This window comes from Amblyomma mixtum, chromosome 10, assembly GCF_055824585.1.
Source record: "Amblyomma mixtum isolate Tamu chromosome 10, ASM5582458v1, whole genome shotgun sequence".
Lineage (NCBI taxonomy): Eukaryota > Metazoa > Arthropoda > Arachnida > Ixodida > Ixodidae > Amblyomma > Amblyomma mixtum.
In genome coordinates this window covers 107,790,702-107,811,162 of record NC_143021.1, presented here as the reverse complement: position 1 = coordinate 107,811,162, position 20,461 = coordinate 107,790,702, and the positions used below count along the sequence as shown (strand labels likewise).

The 20,461-nt window shown below is 47.8% G+C and overlaps 1 protein-coding gene across 1 annotated transcript in view; it reads right to left on the bottom strand.

Moving 5' to 3' along the window:
• Positions 1 to 20,461, bottom strand: part of LOC149326628 (bestrophin-4-like) — a 291,138-nt gene that overhangs the window by 223,511 nt on the left and 47,166 nt on the right. The window contains exon 3 of the mRNA XM_089562633.1: positions 539 to 649. Within this exon, the coding sequence (XP_089418759.1) occupies positions 539 to 649 (111 nt within the window). The remainder of the gene's footprint in view (positions 1 to 538; positions 650 to 20,461) is intronic.

Genomic DNA, 20,461 nt, shown 5'->3' with positions numbered 1-20,461 from the left:
ATCTGGCCCTATTCCCGCTCTGTTCTCGTACTTAGTGCTCTTGAAGCTGTTCCATTGCTGTGTGCAAATGGTTGCATTTTTTTTGCGCAACTACTCCTCGTTTGTCTCAGTGCTATATCCGTGACCCGTCGAGCGATCTCTTTCTGTGCGTCCGCTGGTCTGTGTGCTGCTCTGTGTCTTCTGAGCTGTGCTGCATGCGGTGCCGAAGGCCCACTCAGGTGACATGTACATCATCTTCAGCCTCGGTTCCACGGCAAATTGCACTTTGCTACAAATTTCTCAATAAAGCAATAAAGAACAAAAGCCCCTTTAAATATAATCGGGCGGAAGGGGGATGACATTGTCCACGGACCCTGATGCCGTACTGAGGAAATATCTGCCGCACACGGAGGTGAACGCATGACGGTCAAGACGAGCACGAACACTGTCAAGGCATTTACTGTACTCGTAAAAGCCAGGCCCGAACCACGATACAAACCTTGTCCGCCCTCTGTCAAGGCACGTGAAATATTTTGCAGTGACTGAATGAAAGGCTCACAGTTTGCCATCCTCGCTGAGTGCGAACCGGTAGAGCAGGTTGAGCGTGTAGTAGGCGAGTAAGTAGACGCACAGGTCCGGCCACACCAGCTTGTAGATGCTGCCTCGCCATCTGCGCAGTTTGCGGTGAAAACCACTTCAGAATGCGCCTTTCAACAGCGAACATCTGACGCGGCGACTGACCGAAGCCGCGCCGAAGACAGGCAAAAAAAATTGGCTGTGGCTTAGCTAAGGTTAAGCCTGGATATCTCGAAGCGAAAACCTCTCGCTGCTTTTCAGCCAACTCCCAAGCTACCACTTCTGGATCGATGTTTCTGCGCCGTCCGACTGTTGCATCTTCTTCTTCCTTGGCGAGTGTCTGCGCCTGTTCTATGGACAAGCGCGCCTTATACACCCCTCCTTTCAAATGCGCACTGCGCACGGCTGCGGCGAAAGGTGAAACGGTGGCGAGGAAGGGAAACGGCGGCGCACATGCGCAGTAGCGCGCGGCGGCGGAGAAAGGTCAGGCGACGGAGTCAGCGCGCGGCGGCGACGACGGCTGCGGCAGCAGCGGCCACCTGCGCTCCGCGTGACGTCACTCGGTTTCGCGCATGCGCAGCTATGGCAAATCTGTAGTGTGGCTCACGCGAAGCGCGGTGTTTACAAGCCTAGTGAAGCTCTCCGCTTCAAAATTTAGTAGTGGCCGCAGCTGTAGTACAGCTGTGGCGATACGGCATAGAGGGTACTCAGTTCTGGATTCAACAGTAGGTGCCGACCCGCCAAAGCGGGGAGCAATGCGTACTTTGCCTTTTGCAGCGTGAGCTACACTGGCCGTGGATGAGCAGTTTCGTGTGAGCGTGAATGAGCCAAGCTGCGCATGCGCGAGGAGTGAGTGACGTCACAGCTGCGCAGCTGGTGCGCCGGAGCCGCCGGAGCCGCCGCCGCCGCTGCACGGGGGAGCCCCTCCAGCTGCGCATTCCGGAACCGTGACGTCATAGACCTGGCAGATGCGCCGGCGCGCGTTCCAGAGGGTAGCAGACGGCCTATGGCTTCAGCGCCGCGTTTCTGGCTCATAGGTTGTCAATGCCGACGCATGCAGCGCACACCTGTCACTACCGCCACTTAGCTTAAAGCACGGTTGAGGTGTCCACTGTTGCAAGAGGGCAGTTATGCGCCTTGCCTCTGGTTCAGGTGTCCACCGAGATGTGGACACCACGCCCTCACCTCACGCTACGTATATCCTGGCATAGCACAGCTAAGCCACAGCCATTTTTTTTCCCAAGCAGTGGTTTGCACGAGGACAGACGAAAAGCAAGGGCCGAGCAGATAGAAAGGAGGCTAGGCCGATCAGAGAACACAGTCTATACGGACGCCTCCATGTACGTACATGCAGGGAAGCGCTTAGCCGCTACGGTGGTAGTTAATAGCACAGGAGACATGGCCACATGCGCCTCAGTGGAGGTAGTGGGCATAACGGAGGCCGAGGAAATTGCCGTCGCGCTGGCGGTAGCAGAAGGCTATAGGAAAGGCCGATCCCTAAACATCTTAACAGACTCGAAAGACACGTGTAAAAACTATACGAAGGGCAGAATTACCGGTATGGCCCTCAGGATAATCAGTGGGGCAGCAGCCTATGCTGAGAAGACACCCATACAACACATAATCTGGGTCCCAGGCCACGCAGGCGTAGCGGGGAACGAAAGAGCAGACAGCCTAGCTCGAGGGCTTACATACCGAGCAGGCATGTCAGATGTTCTGGAGCTTCAGCTACTAGCATGCGAGGGGGGATACACAGAGACATTACAACTATACAGGGGGACTAGATTCAAGTACCCACCACCACACAAAGCCCTCACGAGGGAGGAAGCAGTCGGCTGGCGTAGGCTACAAACAAACTCCTTCCCCAACTTGTACATCTATAACAAGATGTCACCAATACAATACAGAGCAAACTGCCCCTGGTGCGGCGACACACCCACACTATACCACATCACATGAGAGTGCGAACGAAATAAAGCATTCCACCAACACGAATTCCCGAGTGCGGAGCAATGGGAGAGCCGGCTCACCAGCAGCGAGCTCGCGGCCCAAAGGGCCTTAGTGCGGCACGCTACTGATGCAGCGCGACTCAGTGGAGCCCTGGACTAGGGGCCCAACCTTGCTGAAGAGAAGCCTCAAGTCGCCGGCGCCACGAAAGACGACGGAGGCTTCGAATCCGCGAATCTCTTAAAAGATCTCAATAAAAGTTTTCTACTACTACTTGAAATTTAGATCAAACCGTAATACCTGCATGTATTCTAAATAAGCTGCGATTAGCATATTTGTGCCAGCCGCGTTTTCCTCGGTAGATGACCGCAAATATAGGATTTTGATTCATTTAAATATATTGTAATTGAATTTTTTCAGAAAAATTAGTTCATATAACGGCTAATTCGTTGATCGACAGCTGACTAAATGCACACTGGTGCTTCAAACTTAAAACACAACAATTTCTTCGGGAGTCCAGTGTATACCTATATCTGTAAATAATATTTTATGCAGGCACACGGCCGTAATAAAAAAAGAAGCTGAAAAGGCTACTCAACAAACATAAGACTGAATAAAATAGAACTGATATAAAACAATGACCTCACAAGTTTATGGCCATTGCAGAACAAAGGACTCTCCCATCTCACCTCAGGGACCAGCAAATTACTCTTAACTAATCTCCGCGTGTACTCCCGGGCACCGCCGGAGGCGTTTTTCTTCCCTTTGCAATCCGCTCTCTTACGTCACTGCCTGTTCGACGAACTGCGCATCTAGCGCTGGTTCATTCTCCCTCGTAATTCCTGCTGGGATATTATTCACTTGAGTCTATGCTCTCATCTGCACGATCTCTGCCTCTCAAAGCTATCCCGTAAACTTTTTTTTTTCTCTTCGTAGGACGCTGAGCTGTTCTCAGTATGTTTTCCAAATTAATTGTAAGCCCCCATGCTATGGCGCCCTCAGTGAGTGCGGGCTGTTGCAAACATTTTCTTTTTCCTGACCCCGTACCGATTCTTATTCTCGTGAATTTTGTTTTTATGGCCCGGGCTCTCGGCCACTCCAGGCATAAATCACGGTCACCAGGAATCGCGTACATTGACGACGTTTCCTGACCAATCAACAGATGATGATCCACTTTGAGTTATAGCGGCCGCTTGAGGAGAAAATCAAGCGGCATTCTTTTTTCTTTGTCCTTTTTTCACAATTAACGACAACGATCTGAAGTACATTTGTGAAGCCAACACAGACCTAAACTTGATGATGGGAAGTTTGAGATCCCGTCGAAGTATTTATTTATTTCCAGATACGGCAGGCCGAAGCATCCCAATAAGGAGGGGCATCCAACATGACGATCGCCCCTTGATTCAGGTGGCGAAAATCACGCCATATAACAAACGAGAATTTACCAAGCAGGATTATCTCGAATTCGACATCAATCGATTTGTTCTTGGTCACCTACAGATGCAGTACAATCACATCAGGTGCTATGGACCGTTGTGACCGCTTTCTGTTTTTTGTACGTATGAATCAAATGGAGCAAATGTTACCTCTGATCTAACGAACTTAAGTGTGCAAACTTTGGATATGCCGAACCCAAGTATTGCACCTCGGATGTAACGAACTTCGGATATAGCGGACTTTTGTTTTACCCCGAATATAACGAACTTGAGTGTGTAAACTTCGGATATGCCGAACCTAAGTATGGCACCTCGGATGCAATGAACTTCAGATATAACGAACCTAAGTATGCTACCGCGGATATAACCGACTTTCGTTTCTGGATGAGGATATAGTGAATCTAAGTGTACAGCCAAGGCTATAACTAACTTTAGTGTGGCAATCTCAGATGTAACCAACGTCTGGCTGTGAACATATTCGAACGATATATATACCTAGCATCGCCTAGAGTTTTTTTGTTGATGGTCCAACGCGTTTAACTTTTTGCACAACAAGTGTGGTTCTGTAAAAAAACGATAACGTGAAACCGCATATTTTTTCTTCATGTGCAGCAAAAAGAGACATCAGGCGAAAAGAAAAATTAGAGCAGGATACAAAAAATAATAAATAAATTATGAACGTCAAGGTGAGCTCCAGAAATCTAAGCTCTTCTTGAAACAATTGTTTCAAGAGCAAGGGCTTGGTCTGAGATTTACTATGGACCAACTGTCTCAAGATAATGAGCTGAGATTTCTGGACCTCACCTTGATGTTTCGCACGCATCATGTGTATTGGCGGTATTCGCCTAGGAGTGCTATGCCGCTGCTTGATTATGGGTCTCAACATTGGAAGCTTGTAAAAGATGGCATGGCGGTGTCCAGCCTGGGGTCAGCCCTGTCAAAATCATGCTTTCATAGCATGCGGTTTAGCTTCCCAGAACAAGCGACAAGGCCAGCGAACGCAGGGTTTCCAAGTCACGTCGTAATAAGAACGTGTGACAAGTTGCTCAAGAAAGTAAAACAGTCGTGCGCAGTTTTGCGGGAGGAGGAGGAGGTTGGACAGAGAGAAGCTAAAAGGCCTGTCGTTCCGCCATATGTACATAGCTTGTCACATATTGAAATGAAATTTAAGCGCACACGAAAAACGCACCCAAGAGGAGGATACACAAAGGACAGTCGCTACCTGTGTGTGGTTAGCGCCTATCCTGTGTGTATCCTCCTCTTATGTGCGTTTTTCGTGTGCGCTTAAATTTAATTTCATTTTTAAGCTATGCACCATCTAGCCCAAACAGAAGTTTTGTTAAACTTGTCACATAATTTGAAAAATGTGGCCAGAAGGTATGACGTTGCTGGGGTCTTCTCAGCACCAAATAAGTTGTCCCAAATATGTAGCATGGTTAAGAACAAAGCAGCGGCAAAGGTTCGAGAAAGAAACACTTGTCGGGTGAAGCATGAGTATGCTTATGTTCCATGTAAACTTGGTGTGTTATACAAAATTCTGTTGTCTTGTGACAAAGTGTATGTGAGTCAAACTGGCACATGTATCAATGTTTTATTATGGGAACACGAGTGATCACTAGAGATTGGTTGGGGGTCAAATCTGGTTACGCATTGTAAGGGGGTGCAAAGGCTGCCATCCTTTTCTGGCACAGACAGTTATTCTCGATGCCCATTCGGCAAAGATCAACCAGGCAATCATTGCGGCCAGACATATCATGAGATTAGGGGAAGAATGTGTCAGTGACCCTTCCATTGCTTTAACAGATAATGAGGTTAGACATCTTGAACAGGGTATATGTAGGGGGTTGTCATGACATGGTTTTTGGTTTTTAAGGCGAAAGCCTTTAATGTCTCATCGTTGTAAGCAGCAGTTGTCGACAGAAAATGTCACGCTTTTCAATTGGTCGAAACGGCCGTGACGTCACAGTGCGCGAATTTCAAACGGGGCCAATTGTACTTTGCTTAGTAACAATGCAACCAATTGAAGGGATCGTATAGTGATGCTCCAAGTAAGTGTGACTGAGCTTAGTTAATTGCTTAAATACCCAATTAACCTAATTAACTTTTCTAGTCAGGCCATATAAATAAATAAAACAGAGTAGGAAATTAGTCGAGCTCGGGAATCGAACCCCGTTCTTCGGCGTGCGAGACGAGCATGCTATCCACTCCGCCATGCCAGCTCGATGGTTTGGAATGAACAAAGGCGCGTCTAGTGAATACGGTGTCTTCGCTCACTCCCATCCTCCTCCCTTCCCTTCCGGCGAGGTTTAAGTGTCCACCGCGATATGAGAGACAGATACATTTCCTTTCCTCAAAAACCAATTTACCGACGAGCGAGGCCTAGAACCGAACGGGCAATGGCGTTCTATGGACCCCCTGGCAGCGTTGCAAGATGCTGTCGCGTTCCACTCTTAGAGGCGAAGCTTAACATCTTAACCACACATCAGTGACCACACTTTAGGTAAAAAAAAGTGCCCCCCTGAATTTTGACGGGTGTTCATCAAGATATGTGAGACAGTTACTGCGTAATTTCGTTTCCTCAAGTACAATTTTCATTTCCTTCATTACGGCCCCTCTTTGTATTCTTTCACTCCCACTTCCGCCCTTCCTCTATGGTGCGGTTCAGGTGTCCACCGAGGTGACAGAGAATTACTGCGCCATTTCCTTTCCTCAAAAAGCGTTCTGTGGGGTACCGTGGACTCCCTGGCAGCGCTACAACACGCTGTCGCGTTCCACTCCTAAAGGCGAAGCTTGAGCGTCATTAATTAGCAGTTAATCAGTATCCAGGCATTCATCAGTAATTAACCATTAAGTAATGATTTGCCATCACTTAGTAATTAGTACTCAATTATATGTGACGCCACCAGTGCCACAGAAGCAGCGAAAGTGGTTCGGAAAACGCTTTCGCCTCTACGCACTTTAGACAGTCAAAGTGCCCCCTGAATTTTTGATGATTGTGTGGTTTTGGTGCTGCTTGGCTTGGATATATTCTGTGTTTTCCTCAATAAACGTTAGCTGCGAGTCAGCGCTCGTCCTGCTTGCTCTTCTTCCTCGTCCTTAGCGCTATTAATTCGTTAGGTCACCGTACCAACTCGCCCAGATGTCTCTTCTATTAGTTGCTGTGCTAGCATTTCTCACGCAGAATACTTTCCACCCTGACGTGCCTCAAAAAAGGCGTTCTTGACTCGATGGAGGATTAAATGCAGCGCTGGCAGCCCGGCATCCACTGTTGGGGATGTTCCCCCTAAAGCTAGGCTGACTGTGTTCACGTGGAGAGTGTTTCACCCGAGCGGAGTGAGAATTTACTGAGACGCTATGATTTTTGCAGCCTAAGCGTGACGCTGCGAGAATGAGTCTGACGAGAGTATCGCTCGTTTAAAATGCCACTCTAGCCGTGTGACCGGAGAACTGCAGTCACCAAAATTTAGGGGATTCAGCGATTAATGTTTCATACGTTCAAGCGCAAGCTACGAATTGGTCACTGCGAAGAGACTGCAGATCTTTCCGCATGAGATGGTTAGGCGTGTGCAAGGAGTTTTGTGGGAATGAAGATTTCATTAGCACCGTAATTATCGGTAAAGTAAAAGCTTTTAGCGCAAAAAACGACTAAGAAAGGACGGGGACAGAACACAGACACAAAGGAGCGCTACTCTTAACTAAATTTATTAGCAGAGGAAACAGTCATTTTATACACCGGTTCCAGTACAGAATCTGCTCACATTCTGAAGACTGCGTACATGCGCACACGCCAAGTGACGCTGTCGATCACACATCTTGTAAGATAATCCTATCTAAAAACTTGTACTCGTTAGAGTACAATTCAACAGGAAAATGGCGCAAAAGACGTGGACAAAAGAGACAAACACGACAGGACCAGCGCCAGGACCAGAGTACAACTTCATCGAGGGGCTGCTGACACACACAGACCACTTCTTTCTGATGTGGAACGCCTCTGTCAACACCCGAGAAGCCTCATCATTGCCTCTTCCGATAACCCGTGTATGTTTTAGCAATGGCATGCCCGATCACAGGATCTACAATGAACAGCCATGTTTGTTCCGGTCCCCTGCTCAAGGCATCTTTCGTGTTACCGCAAGCGCTTATTCAAACAACGTCCAGATTGGCCAATATGCACTCTTCCACAACTGAGGGGTATCTCATAGACGATTCCAACATTGCAACCAACATATCTGAATTGGTGCTTCGTTAGGCATCCCTTATTTCTCTGCTCACCATTCACTCTAGGGCATAGGCTTTTCAGCTTGCAGGACGCTGAAAGAACAACTGGAATGTCGTATTTGTTGGCCACTTTTTTAAGTTGTGGGCCACGCGGTGAGACTGGCAGAGTTTTAGATGACGCGTTCCACCGGAACAAAGTAATCAAAATATTTAGATATGTCGACGGTTTCCTGGTGATGTTGAACAAAAGTGACTCCTTGACCTACCACGACACTGTGGCGGAAGTTTTAAACAGCTTCAAACACTTTGGAAGAGGGTTAAATATTACGCATGAAGTTCCGAAGGATAACAAGTTGCAGTACCTGGACCATCAGATATCTGTTCGAGATGGTTTAGTTTGCTGGTGCTATAAGCCTCGTGCCCAAAAAGAAATTATGCCGTATGGCTCTGCTCAGTCCAAGACGGTAAAAAGGGCTGTTGCAACCATGTGCCTACTACAAGCTATTAATAAGTCATGTTGTCATGTTCTTCAGGAAAGTTTCGATTCACAGATTTCGAGGCTGATATCAGCGGGCTTTCTTTTAATCCTTTTAACTGCTGTGGCTGAGACAATGTTGCAAAAATCTAAGAGGGAACCAGCAGTGGATGCAGCAGATAAGGAAGGGAACGAAAGGGCAAGAATGAAAAGGCCTCAAGTGATACCATACTCTCACCGCGTGGCCCTCAAACTAAAAAAAAAGTGGCCGACAAATACGACATTCCAGTTGTTTTTTCAGCGCCCTGCAAGCTGAAAAGTCTATGCCCTAGAGTGAACGGTGAGAAGAGAAATAAGGGAGGCCTAACGAAGAACCAATTCAGATATGTTGGTTGCAACGTTGGAATCGTCTATGAGGTACCCCTCAGTTGTGGAAGAGTGTATATTGGCCAATCTGGTCGTTGTTTGAATAAGCGTTTGCGGGAACATGAAAGATTCCTTGAACAGGGAACTGGAACAAACATGGCTGTTCATTGTAGATCCTGTGATCGGGCAGGGACATGCATGCCATTGCTAAAACATACACGGGTTATCGGAAGAGGCAATGATGAGGCTTCTGGGGTGTTGACAGAGGCGTTCCACATCAGGAAGAAGGGATCTGTGTGTGTCAGCAGCCCCTCGGTGAAGTTGTACTCTAACGAGTACAAGTTTTTAGATAGGATTATCTTACAAGATGTGTGATCGACAGCGTCGCTAGGCGTGTGCGCATGTACGCAGCCTTCGGAATGTGAGCAGATTCTGTACTGGAACCGGTGTATAAAATGACTGTTTCCCTGACAATAAATTTAGTTGATACTAGCGCTCCTTTGTGTCTGTGTTCTGTCCCCGTCCTTTCTGTTGTGTCCCCATATTGCTTTTGTGTGTGTGCGCCCCCTCCTAACGACCACTCGCATTCCCCTCCTAACGACAGTTCGCATCCTCCTCCTAACGACCACTCAATCCTCCTCCTAACGACACTTGCCCCTCGTCGCACGCTGTCACCAGATGCCCCCCCACGGTGCGCCCCCGCACCCTCCTCCTGTTCTGGGAAGCCACTCCCTCCCGTGGACGATTCTCCGCTCCCCCCTTTCTTCGGGCGGCCAGTTCGGCTCCTGCCTCGGTCGACGCTGGTCGCACCCTCATCGGCTTTAAATAAACGAAGTCTAAAAGTACCGTGTGCGTCTTTCGCTGCATTCAACACAGCGACCGGACACGACAGTGGCGACGAGAAAGTGGATTCGACCCGCGCTACGCAACGCTATTGACAAGCCATGGCTACGCGAGGGTTTCCCAATCAGATACCAGAGTTCAACGGCTCATCGTGGTCATCGTGGGTTGGACGCCTTCAGTTCTACTTTGAAGCTAACAACATCACAGACCCAGCCTTGAAGAGGGCCAACCTGCTGACGCTGTGCGGGGAGCAGACCTACGATACTGTCTGCGCCCTTATTCAGCCAAGCACACCAGCGGCAGTGTCTTACGACGACATCGTAAAAGCGCTGCAAAAGCACTACGACCCAAGGCCATCCGAGGTCTACAGCCGGGCTCGCTTCCAACGACGAGATCAACTGGGAGGAGAAACTGTGAGCGCCTACGTAGCCGCGCTCAAGAAGCTCGCTGCCGACTGCAATTTTGGAACGCTGTCGACAACAGCTACCGGGCAGGAGGGAGACGCAGCTTCTTCTGCTAACACCACCATGCTTCCCTTGGACGTGATGTTACGCGACAGATTTGTGTGCGGACTGAGTGACGAGTCACTGCAGCAGCGCCTGTTCGCTGAGAAGGACCTCACATTCAGCAAAGCTTACGACATCGCCGTTCGAGCGGAGAGCGCCGGTCACCAGCAGAGAGGGATTCGCCGGAACACCGAGCCGGTACACCAGACAAGCAACCAGGTGCGCAAGCCTTCTGTTGTTGTAAAATCGGTCAAAAAGGCACAACGCTGCTGGCGGTGTGACGACCAACACAACCCCCAGGGATGTCGATTCCAGTCAGCCACGTGTAATTTTTGCCACAAGCGAGGGCATATCGAAAGAGCATGCATTACGAAACGGAGACTTGCCAAGATAAAGTCACCTTCCCAGCCTAATCACAGCGTCAACGCCTCAGAGAATACGCCGCTATCTGATCTCCATGGAACAACATCAGCAACACCATCTGTGTTGTACGACCTGAACACCATGAACCTCGGCACGCGACCGAAGATTTTTACAGAAGTAAGCGTACATCACCAGCTGATTAAGTTCGAGGTGGACTCCGGCGCAGCCTGTACTCTGATCAGTGAGGACACGTTCCGAACTTCATGGCCATCTGACGCACCAGCCCTGCAACAAGACGACACGCACCTGCGAACGTGGTCAGGACAGAATCTGCCACTATTGGGCTCTGCCAACGTGCAGGTTAACTACAACGGCCAGACCCATACGCTACCTCTGCTTGTTGTGAAGGGCACAGGATCAAGCCTTCTAGGGAGAAATTGGTTTTCTCCACTAGGCGTGATGATATGCGGCAAACATCAAAACGCCGATGCGCTAAGCCGTCTGCCACTAGACGCAACTGTTGACGAACCATTTCCACCAGGAGACGTTCTGATGTTCGAAGCACTGCCAGAACCTCCGCTTACAGCAGGCACAGTTGCAGCATCTACGCAGAAGTGCGCAGCTCTCCGGCTAGTTTACACAGCTGTTCAACAAGGCAACGTGCCTAAACTCAAAGGGGACAACTTCGACGCTTACCGCAGGCGAGCTACAGAGTTGAGCACCCATCGCGGCTGCATCATATTTGGGTCCCGAGTTGTGATGCCGAGAGAACTACGCGCACAAGCTATGTCTCTCATCCACGCCGGACATCGGGGCATCGTTGCAATGAAAAAGTGTGCCAGAAGCTACATGTGGTGGCCTGGCATTGACAACGACATCGAAACAGTGGTGCGAGAATGCAAGCCTTGCCAGAGCAGCCGGAGCGCCCCGCCGAAAGCTCCTGTCCCAGAATGGGAAAAGCCAGACACACCATGGCACACACTGCACATTGATTTTGCAGGACCAATTGAGGGCTGCACTTTCCTTGTGGTCGTAGATGCCTACACAAAGTGGCTTGAGATAAGGCAAATGGGACAGACGACTTCGGCAGCAGTCATTGACAACCTCCGATCACTATTTGCAACGTTCGGCCTGCCGCGCAAGGTAGTGTCGGACAACGGAACACCGTTTGTGTCTGCGGAGATCCTCAAGTTTTATCGCGACAACGGGATCTCATCAGTTACATCGGCCCCCTACCACCCAGCGACAAACGGACAAGCCGAGCGCTACGTAGCCGAGCTAAAACGCGCCCTTGAAAGAGATCAGACAGGCTCGCTGCAGCGGCGCCTTGCGCGCTTTCTCTTCAAGCAGCACACGACGGTTCAGAGCACAACAGGCGAGACCCCCTCGAAAATGATGTTCGAGCGTGAAATGCGAACCCAGCTCACAGCCATCCTCCCCGAGCCAAAGGCAGAGACGTTCCGGGAAGAAAAAGCAATTCCGCGCTGCGGCACGCTTAATGAGGGGCAGCGCGTCCTCGCCCGACAGTTTCTGAAAAAGCCACGCTGGGAGGAAGCTACAATTGTCAGACGCATAGGCCTGCGCTCTTGGCTCGTCAACATACATGGCACAGTAGCACGCCGACATCTCAACCAGCTGCGTAGATTTACGACGCCGTCTGAGAGCTGTCCGCCAGCGGAGAGAACACGTGCACCATTTTCCCACATAGCCTGGCATCTCTTCCCGGAAGAAGAGACTTCGCCCAGGACAGACCCAGGAGACACAGCGAACAACAGCCAGCCTACAAGTGTTTCTCCCCCGAGCGCACAAAGCCAGCGCGCCTCCACGCGTGAGCGCCGACCCCCTGCACGATACCAGGCAACTTTCTAAGGGGGAAGGAAGTGTTGTGTCCCCATATTGCTTTTGTGTGTGTGCGCCCCCTCCTAACGACCACTCGCATTCCCCTCCTAACGACAGTTCGCATCCTCCTCCTAACGACCACTCAATCCTCCTCCTAACGACACTTGCCCCTCGTCGCACGCTGTCACCAGATGCCCCCCCACGGTGCGCCCCCGCACCCTCCTCCTGTTCTGGGAAGCCACTCCCTCCCGTGGACGATTCTCCGCTCCCCCCTTTCTTCGGGCGGCCAGTTCGGCTCCTGCCTCGGTCGACGCTGGTCGCACCCTCATCGGCTTTAAATAAACGAAGTCTAAAAGTACCGTGTGCGTCTTTCGCTGCATTCAACACAGCGACCGGACACGACACTTTCTTAGTCGTTTTTTGCGCTAAAACCTTTTACTTTAACAAGATGAACCAACTCGCCCAGCAGAACGTGTTACTGAACGTAATTATCGGTAGTCCTGTATGAACATAACATTTTGGGGGTTATTTTGAAGAGAGGTGCCGGAAATAAAACCATCCATATTAATTCGCTATTCCAAAAGAAATTGATTGCCTTCGTATTCGTCCAACTATTAAGATCTATTACACCTCGCCAAATAAACACCGCAATGTCTGAAAAGCAACTAGCTCAGCAGTTAACCCTCTTAGAGTGAAAGGAAAGCTGCTTCAGCGCGTATGATATTCAGTGTTATTATATTTCCCTCCCTAGATTTCTCGGCGTAGTAAATATCTTGCTCGCATTCCTAATTTTTACTTGCCAGCAGCAATGAGCTTACGTGGGGGAACGCTCGCGCATAGCCGAGTACCAGCGTTACTTCGCCGACAATGGCGCACCTTTATCTACTTCGACCAGGTAACATTAGCTGTTACACTTAAGTGCGGGGCGTGATGTGTACCCTGAAATGTTTTCGCAGTTTTCTTGGGGAAAATTCGCTAACTGTTGCAATCTGGCAGATGCGCAATAGCCGTAATGTTTATCAGTAATGGCGAATATACTAGCGCAAACCTTTTAGTGTTTGTTTTTTCATTCTCCAAAGCGGCCGGCACGCGGCTTTATCGCTTTGTTTTGTGACGCAAGACGCGCCTAGATTTATCTCGATTGATCGCATCCAGGCGGAGCCGATTCTACGTTGTTGCAGAATAACTCCAGTAATATGCATTGTGGGGCTGGTTAGTTCATTCTCAGAATTCTTTTTGCGCACACAAATATAACACAATAAGACAAGAGAGACAGGACGGAGCGCAAACTTTCAGCTGTTTCTTGAGGAAAAGTACATGATATTAATACCAAAAAAGAAAGGGTAATCGTAGATGCCACGTGCAAGCCAAATAACCGGGAAAGGCACACAGGAAGGGCACAGGTGACTCACCTCTTATCTAATTTATCTAGAAAGCCAAAATCTTTGTCATGCAGTGTCACAGATCCATGATGAAGTTAGCGCCAAAAAGAGGACTAAAGTAGGAGAGAAGACACAACACGAGCTACCTTTTGCACCCTCAGCACTCTTCAGATGTATCGCCCTCTAAAGTTTATCTTGACGATATCATGCATGTTTTCTTTTTGATTTACTTCAGCGCTCGTGTTGTGTCTTCTCTCCTACTTTAGTCCTCGTTTTTGGCGCTAACTTCTTCATGAATAAGATTCAACTCGCCCAACTTTCCACCTTACTAGTGTCACAGATGGTGTGCTAACAAATAAACTACCGCTTTTCCTAGTATGGTAGGCCTCAGCCAATTCTCGCGCAAGCGTGTCAGTGCTCCTGCACAAGATGCTAGTGCCTTGGAACCTTGCATCACACGTTGGTTTTTTTGCTTTCTCTTTTTTGTCATTTTCCTTTCCACACTCATTGATGTGTGCCGGCAGGTGTGGACCGGTACCGTTCCTCAAGGAGAAATTGTGTTCCCTCAGGAGCTCATTAACACATCGGCCGAACTGCCCAATGTATACCTTCCCACACTTCAACGGAATTTTGTACAATACCTTTTTTTCACACTTCACAAACTGGTTCGCATGTTTGATTCACTGTGTCGCCTAGTTTCGCGGGATAGTAGCAACAACAGAGTACACTGTGGGGCCAGTTGGTCATACATAATCTGAACGAACAAACGTAGCGTTTAAACAGGACACAGAAAGATGAGGACAGAACGGGGCTACAACTTACAACTGAATGAAATCGATAAACGAAAAACGCATCCCTTGTCGAGCAAAGACACGCATGCGCAAACTTGAAAGAATGGCAAAACTGTGATAATCTAGAAAAATCTGGTGGGAGGAATAGCCACCGGTCATGAAGACTGTTTACAAGGCTACGGTCATGAAGACGGTAGCCCCGTCCTGTCCTCATCTTTCTGTGTCCTGTTTAAACGCTACGTTTGTTCGTTCAGATTATAGTAGCAACAACTCAGACTGCAAAATGAAACATGCGAACCAGTTTGTGAAGTGTGAGAAGGAGGTAGTGTACAAAATTCCGTTGAAGTGTGGGAAGGTATACATTGGGCAGTTCGGCCGATGTGTTAATGAGCTCTTGAGGGAACACAATTTCTCCTTGAGGAACGGTACCGGTCCACACCTGCCGGCACACATCAATGAGTGTGGAAAGGAAAATGACAAAAAAGAGAAAGCAAAAAAACCAACGTGTGATGTAAGGTTCCAAGGCACTAGCATCTTGTGCAGGAGCACTGACACGCTTACGCGAGAATTGGCTGAGGCCTACCATATTAGGAAAAGCGGTAGCTCATTTGTTAGCACACCATCCGTGACACTGCATGACAAAGATTTTGCCTTTCTAGATAAATTAGATAAGAGGTGAGTCACCTGTGCCCTTCCTGTGTGCCTTTCCCGGGTATTTGGCTTGCTCGTGGCATTTACGATTACCCTTTTGTTGGTATTAATATCATGTACTTTTCCTGAAAAAAACAGCTGAAAGTTTGCGCTCCGTCCTGTCTCCCTTGTCTTATTGTGTCGTCTTTTTGTGCGCAAAAAGAATTCTGTTCTGGTAACTTCCCAAGCTTTATCGCAAAAGTTCGCTATCAGCTTTAAAAAGAGCACGGCCAACAGCGGTGGGCATTCTGTCTGACGACCGCCGAGCACGCCAGTTGCTACGCCGCAGCCGAGTGATTCAGTTCTTTGCGGGCGCAAGTCAGCCCTAAACAAAGAGTTTCCTTTGGAAGCCATCCTCGCTGTTTCCCTGCGCTCCGGACTGCAGTCACCACTACGTGATAATATAAACACGTGCCTTTTGAACCCGATTAACACAGCGAGATGGAAAAACGCAATTTGATCATGCAGACAGAAAATGTCCCGTTCAAACTGCCGACTGGAGTATAAACTCGCTTGCGCGGCTGCCTGCTCGTTGTACGCACAAATTAAAGCCATCGTCGCTGTATTTAAGACGCCGCGCTGTAACGAACGTGAAGTGCCGAAGACCGATGGAAGATGTCATGGTCCAGAATGAATGGCGTAATTTTTTTCTTTTTATTTGTTGCTTAGACGTTTGCCTAAGAAGGGGCTGAGGCTAAAGGCAAAATGTTGCCTGACAGGGCCTCAGCCCCCTATTACGTGACAAACAAACATACAAATTACAAATTATAAAAGTCCGGCGGCCGGTACAAAACAGCATCGTTGATAAGGAAGAAAAAAAAACAAAATCCAAGAAAGTAGGCACAAAAGTAAGCGTTGTACAGAGGAAAATACATACGGAAGAAAATACATACAGAAGAAAATACATACACACTCAGCAAAAAAAGACAGAAGCGCTTGGCAAAAATTTGCATCATAAATGTACGATGAGTATATAAATAAGAAACAAAGACCAAGACATACATGAAACACTACATCAAATGACAAAGTTGTACTTAAGGCTTATTCTAGCCGACTGAAAAACAAGGCATCATGGACATATAAGCACAAACAAGAGTACAGAGATGCGAACACAGAATCAGTAACTGTGAAGAAAAAAAAATGGACTACAACATGCTTGCATAAGAAACTTTAGCGATTGCTACAGGTGACATCGCTACAGAGAAGAGCTCCCTTACATTCATTTTTGAAAGTGGAGAAGGGTTTCCTGTAATTAATATTTATATCTCTTCTATTGAGAATTCTGATAACTTGAAAAGACAGTGCTTGACGACCATAATTTGTCCTTATCCTAGGCATCTCTGCGTAAGAGGTGGACAAGTGAATGGGTGCGCAGTGAAACCGTGCAACAGAAAGGAGTCACTAGCAGTGTCTGCCGTACGCGCGCAAGTAGACTGTGCGATGTCAGTGCGCGTTATATAAAGAACCCCAGGTGGTCGAAATTTCCGGATCCCTTCTCTACGGCGTCCCTCATAGCCTCAGTCGCTTTGGGACGTTAAACCCCAATAAGCCATACCAGATCAGTGTTCCCAGGTCCTGAACTCGAAAAAGAGCCACTGAAGTCACACAAGTTGCCAAAAAGTAGCCAACGTGCCGCCATTAAAAAAGTAGCCAAAAATAGCGCCAAGGTTGCAAAAAAAGCGTCACCAGAAGCATAAAATTCGCAGGAAATTTACAATTCTTGTATGGTGCTGAATGCGACTAACTTTGAAGTACTAAAGCATCGCTAATCGAATGAAAGGAAATGCATGAAAATCACAGGACAGAAGCACGGAAACGCGCGAGGAATTCCTAAAGGGGGAGAAAATGTGATGAAAGTAACCAGGAGAGTTTTTCTTCTCTCCAGAGGAGAAATAATCTGTGTCCCTAAGCCAGAACCTTAACCACTGGCGCCCTATCCTGGAACCAGGCACAACGCGAAGCCCTGTGTTGGGCCGCGCAAATGGCGCGAAGCGAGTGGTGCTTTTTACAAAGCACGGATGAGGGCGCTGTAATCGCGGCGCATTCGGACGCACGCAGCGCGCTACCACGTAGCACTTTTTAAACTCCGCGGGATTTCGTTTATGGCGAATAAAAACGGCCACGCTAAGTCTATCTCGCTGGAAGTGTCTGGGTTGGACAATATTTCTGGAGCTCCAAAATTTTCCTATTTACGCCTGAAGGTTTCAAGCTATATTTACAAAAGTTAATTTATTTATCTCGGCTAATTATTCAAAATAGGACGAGCGAAAAAAAAAATTATGACATATTATGACATATTATGACATGCTTCTTCCTAATAAAAAATCAGTTGTAAGTTCAGCGCTGTGTGTGTCTTGTCTCCTTCTTGGTCTGTGTGTGTTTGCGCTGTTGAACCATCACTATGAATCGACACCAACTAGCCCAATCTGCAGTTCTTCTATAAAAAAAATGGTGTTGTAGCTTTAGATAAACCCTAACATCCACTTGATTTCAGTTCTGAAGAACGCTTAGCTATTTTTTTTTTAAACTTGGTCCCAGTTAGCTGGGACGCCCTGTATATATGGCATACGTGGCATTGTTTCTTGCACGAAATTTCTTCATTTATCTTTAAACAAGGGCATGATTTGATGCGCCTATTTCTTTTTCCGTTTTTCTCCTGTGATCTTTCTTCAGCTTTCCTGGGAAAAAAACAGACTGATCGCCAGGTGCAGTACATATGTATGGAAGGCATAGAAAGCACAGCTTTGTTCATATTTTTGCAGGTCACAAGGGTTGCTTTTCATCCGTAAACTGGGGCACTTACGGCTCCCCTGAAGATCCATATCGCTGTACGATACGAAGCGTTTTCATCATCATGTTTCAAAACTTTTTCGTCTTCCCCGTTCCCTGCTAATCAGATAAAAAGAAACCATGTGCCCTGAAAAATTTTAACCGCGATTGTAATTCTCAGCATCATACAAGTGGCTGTCGGCCTGGCATGTGCGGCCGATCAACGAGCTTTGAATCGGCAGTCAGTTGAAGAAACGAGGTACATCAGCAGAGTAGCAAGTCACTTCCCTATTTAGCTGAGGCGCATTCAGTGATTGGAGATGGAGGAACAGCGGAGGCGGAGTTTCGGACTATCGCAAGTTCAGACTGTTGTCTCCAAGAAGAGCCAGACCTGGCAACCCTGCTTTCTATGCCTTCAATACATATTCACTGCACGTTGACAGCAGTCTGTTTCTTCCTCAGGAAAGCTGAAGCAAGACCACAGGAGGAAAACGGAAAAAGAAATAGGCGCATGGAATCATGCCCTTGCTTTCAGAGAAGTGAAGAAATTTCGTGCAAAGAACAATGCCGGGCATGCCATATTTATATGGGAATTCAAACTGTTATGGCACCGGCTTAGGAACCGAAAACATTTCTTCTCTGCAGAAAAGAAAACCCCTTCTGGCTACTTTTCCAACACTCCCTTCAGAAATTCCTCGCGATGTTTATGTATTTTCACTGATTTGATTAGCGATGGTATTACACTTAAAAGTCATTCGCATCCACTGTTAACTTGCATCTCGCAAGAATGATAAATTTCTTGGGAATTTCATGCTTTTGCTGCCGGTTTTCTGCAACTTCGGCGCTTTTTTGGCTACTTTTGACACTTCGGCGACACATTGGCTACTTTTCGTCTACTTTTGTGATTTCTGTGGCTCTGTTTCGAGTTTAGGACCTGGCAACCCTGCACCAGCTTTTCCTCCATGGCCCCCAGGAGAGCTCCATGACCGTGGTATGCCACAGTGCAGCCACGTGCAGACGCACTGCGAGTGCTTGAGCGAGCCGGCGCCTGCTTAGTTTGTAGTGTTCTATTACTTCCCCGTATGGGGCAGCGTGTGAGGTGGAAGTGAGGGGCGTCCACCATCTCGTCCCGCCGCACCCCCTCGTGGGCTGAGATCGCCACGCAGACACGTGAGCAGGCCACGATGTGGAGGCTGGCACCCTCCCAAACCCAGCTATAGATATATCTGGTTAGACATTCCGACAAGAGGCCAGCGTGTCTCGCGACCTCTTACACACGATCTGGAACTGCCCCATCAACTCGAACGGTATTCAAATATAGACCTGAGCCACGCACAACGACAGTAGAGTTGGCCCACAGAGGTTTCCCTCGTCAGAGATAGGCTAAGCTTAAAGAGCCGCCTCCGACGCTGGTTTTCATTTTCATTTCATTTTATTACCTTAAAGACCCACGAGGGGTATTACATAAGGGGTTCGCCCACACTTGGGCGAACCAGCCGACAAAATTTTTAAGGGCTAAATAAAACTATCTCTCTCTGAGCGAGTACTTCCCTCTAGACTGCTTCACATATATTGTCACGTCGCTGCTCCGACAAGAAGTCTCAATGTGCATCTGCAAACTTGGTTGGGAGTTTTCGGGAAGACTAGCTTCTGTGGTTGGATTTGAAGCCCTATTTATAACTCAAGTGCACCATAGGCGTCACTTGGACACGCAATTTATTTCCGCCAACGTGCCTCCAGAACGAGTCAGTTGAACAGCGGAGTTTGCAGCTTGTCTCTGACCCGATGCATTCCGGGACGATCAGCGTGAACAAGCAGCCGATGCACTGCCGCTCTTTACGCGAACGACAATTTTTTTCAAAATCGAGAGAGTGGGACCGCATCACGCATTAAGCGATGAACTTCTGTTTCAAGTTATGCGAGCAATTATACAAATTTCGCAAGTAAGTTGACCTCATCAACGTCAGCAAAGCCGCTGTTCAATGGACTACGATTATTACCTTTCTTCAAAGAGGGGCAAAATTTCCGACGCCCGCTTTGGAGCTCAGTGGCGGTGCAAACATAGAAATATAAAAGTTTTCTACAAACTATGACCAATGAGAAGCTTTTTATGCGTTTAAACTAATTAATAAAATTAATAAAACTAATAAATAAAAACAATTATAAATAATAATAAATAAATAATAAAACTAGTTAATAATTAATCAGAGTAATTTAGAAACCATTTTCATTACTTTTGGAAAGTAATTGTAACGTAATGTGATTACTTTTTAAAAGCAGC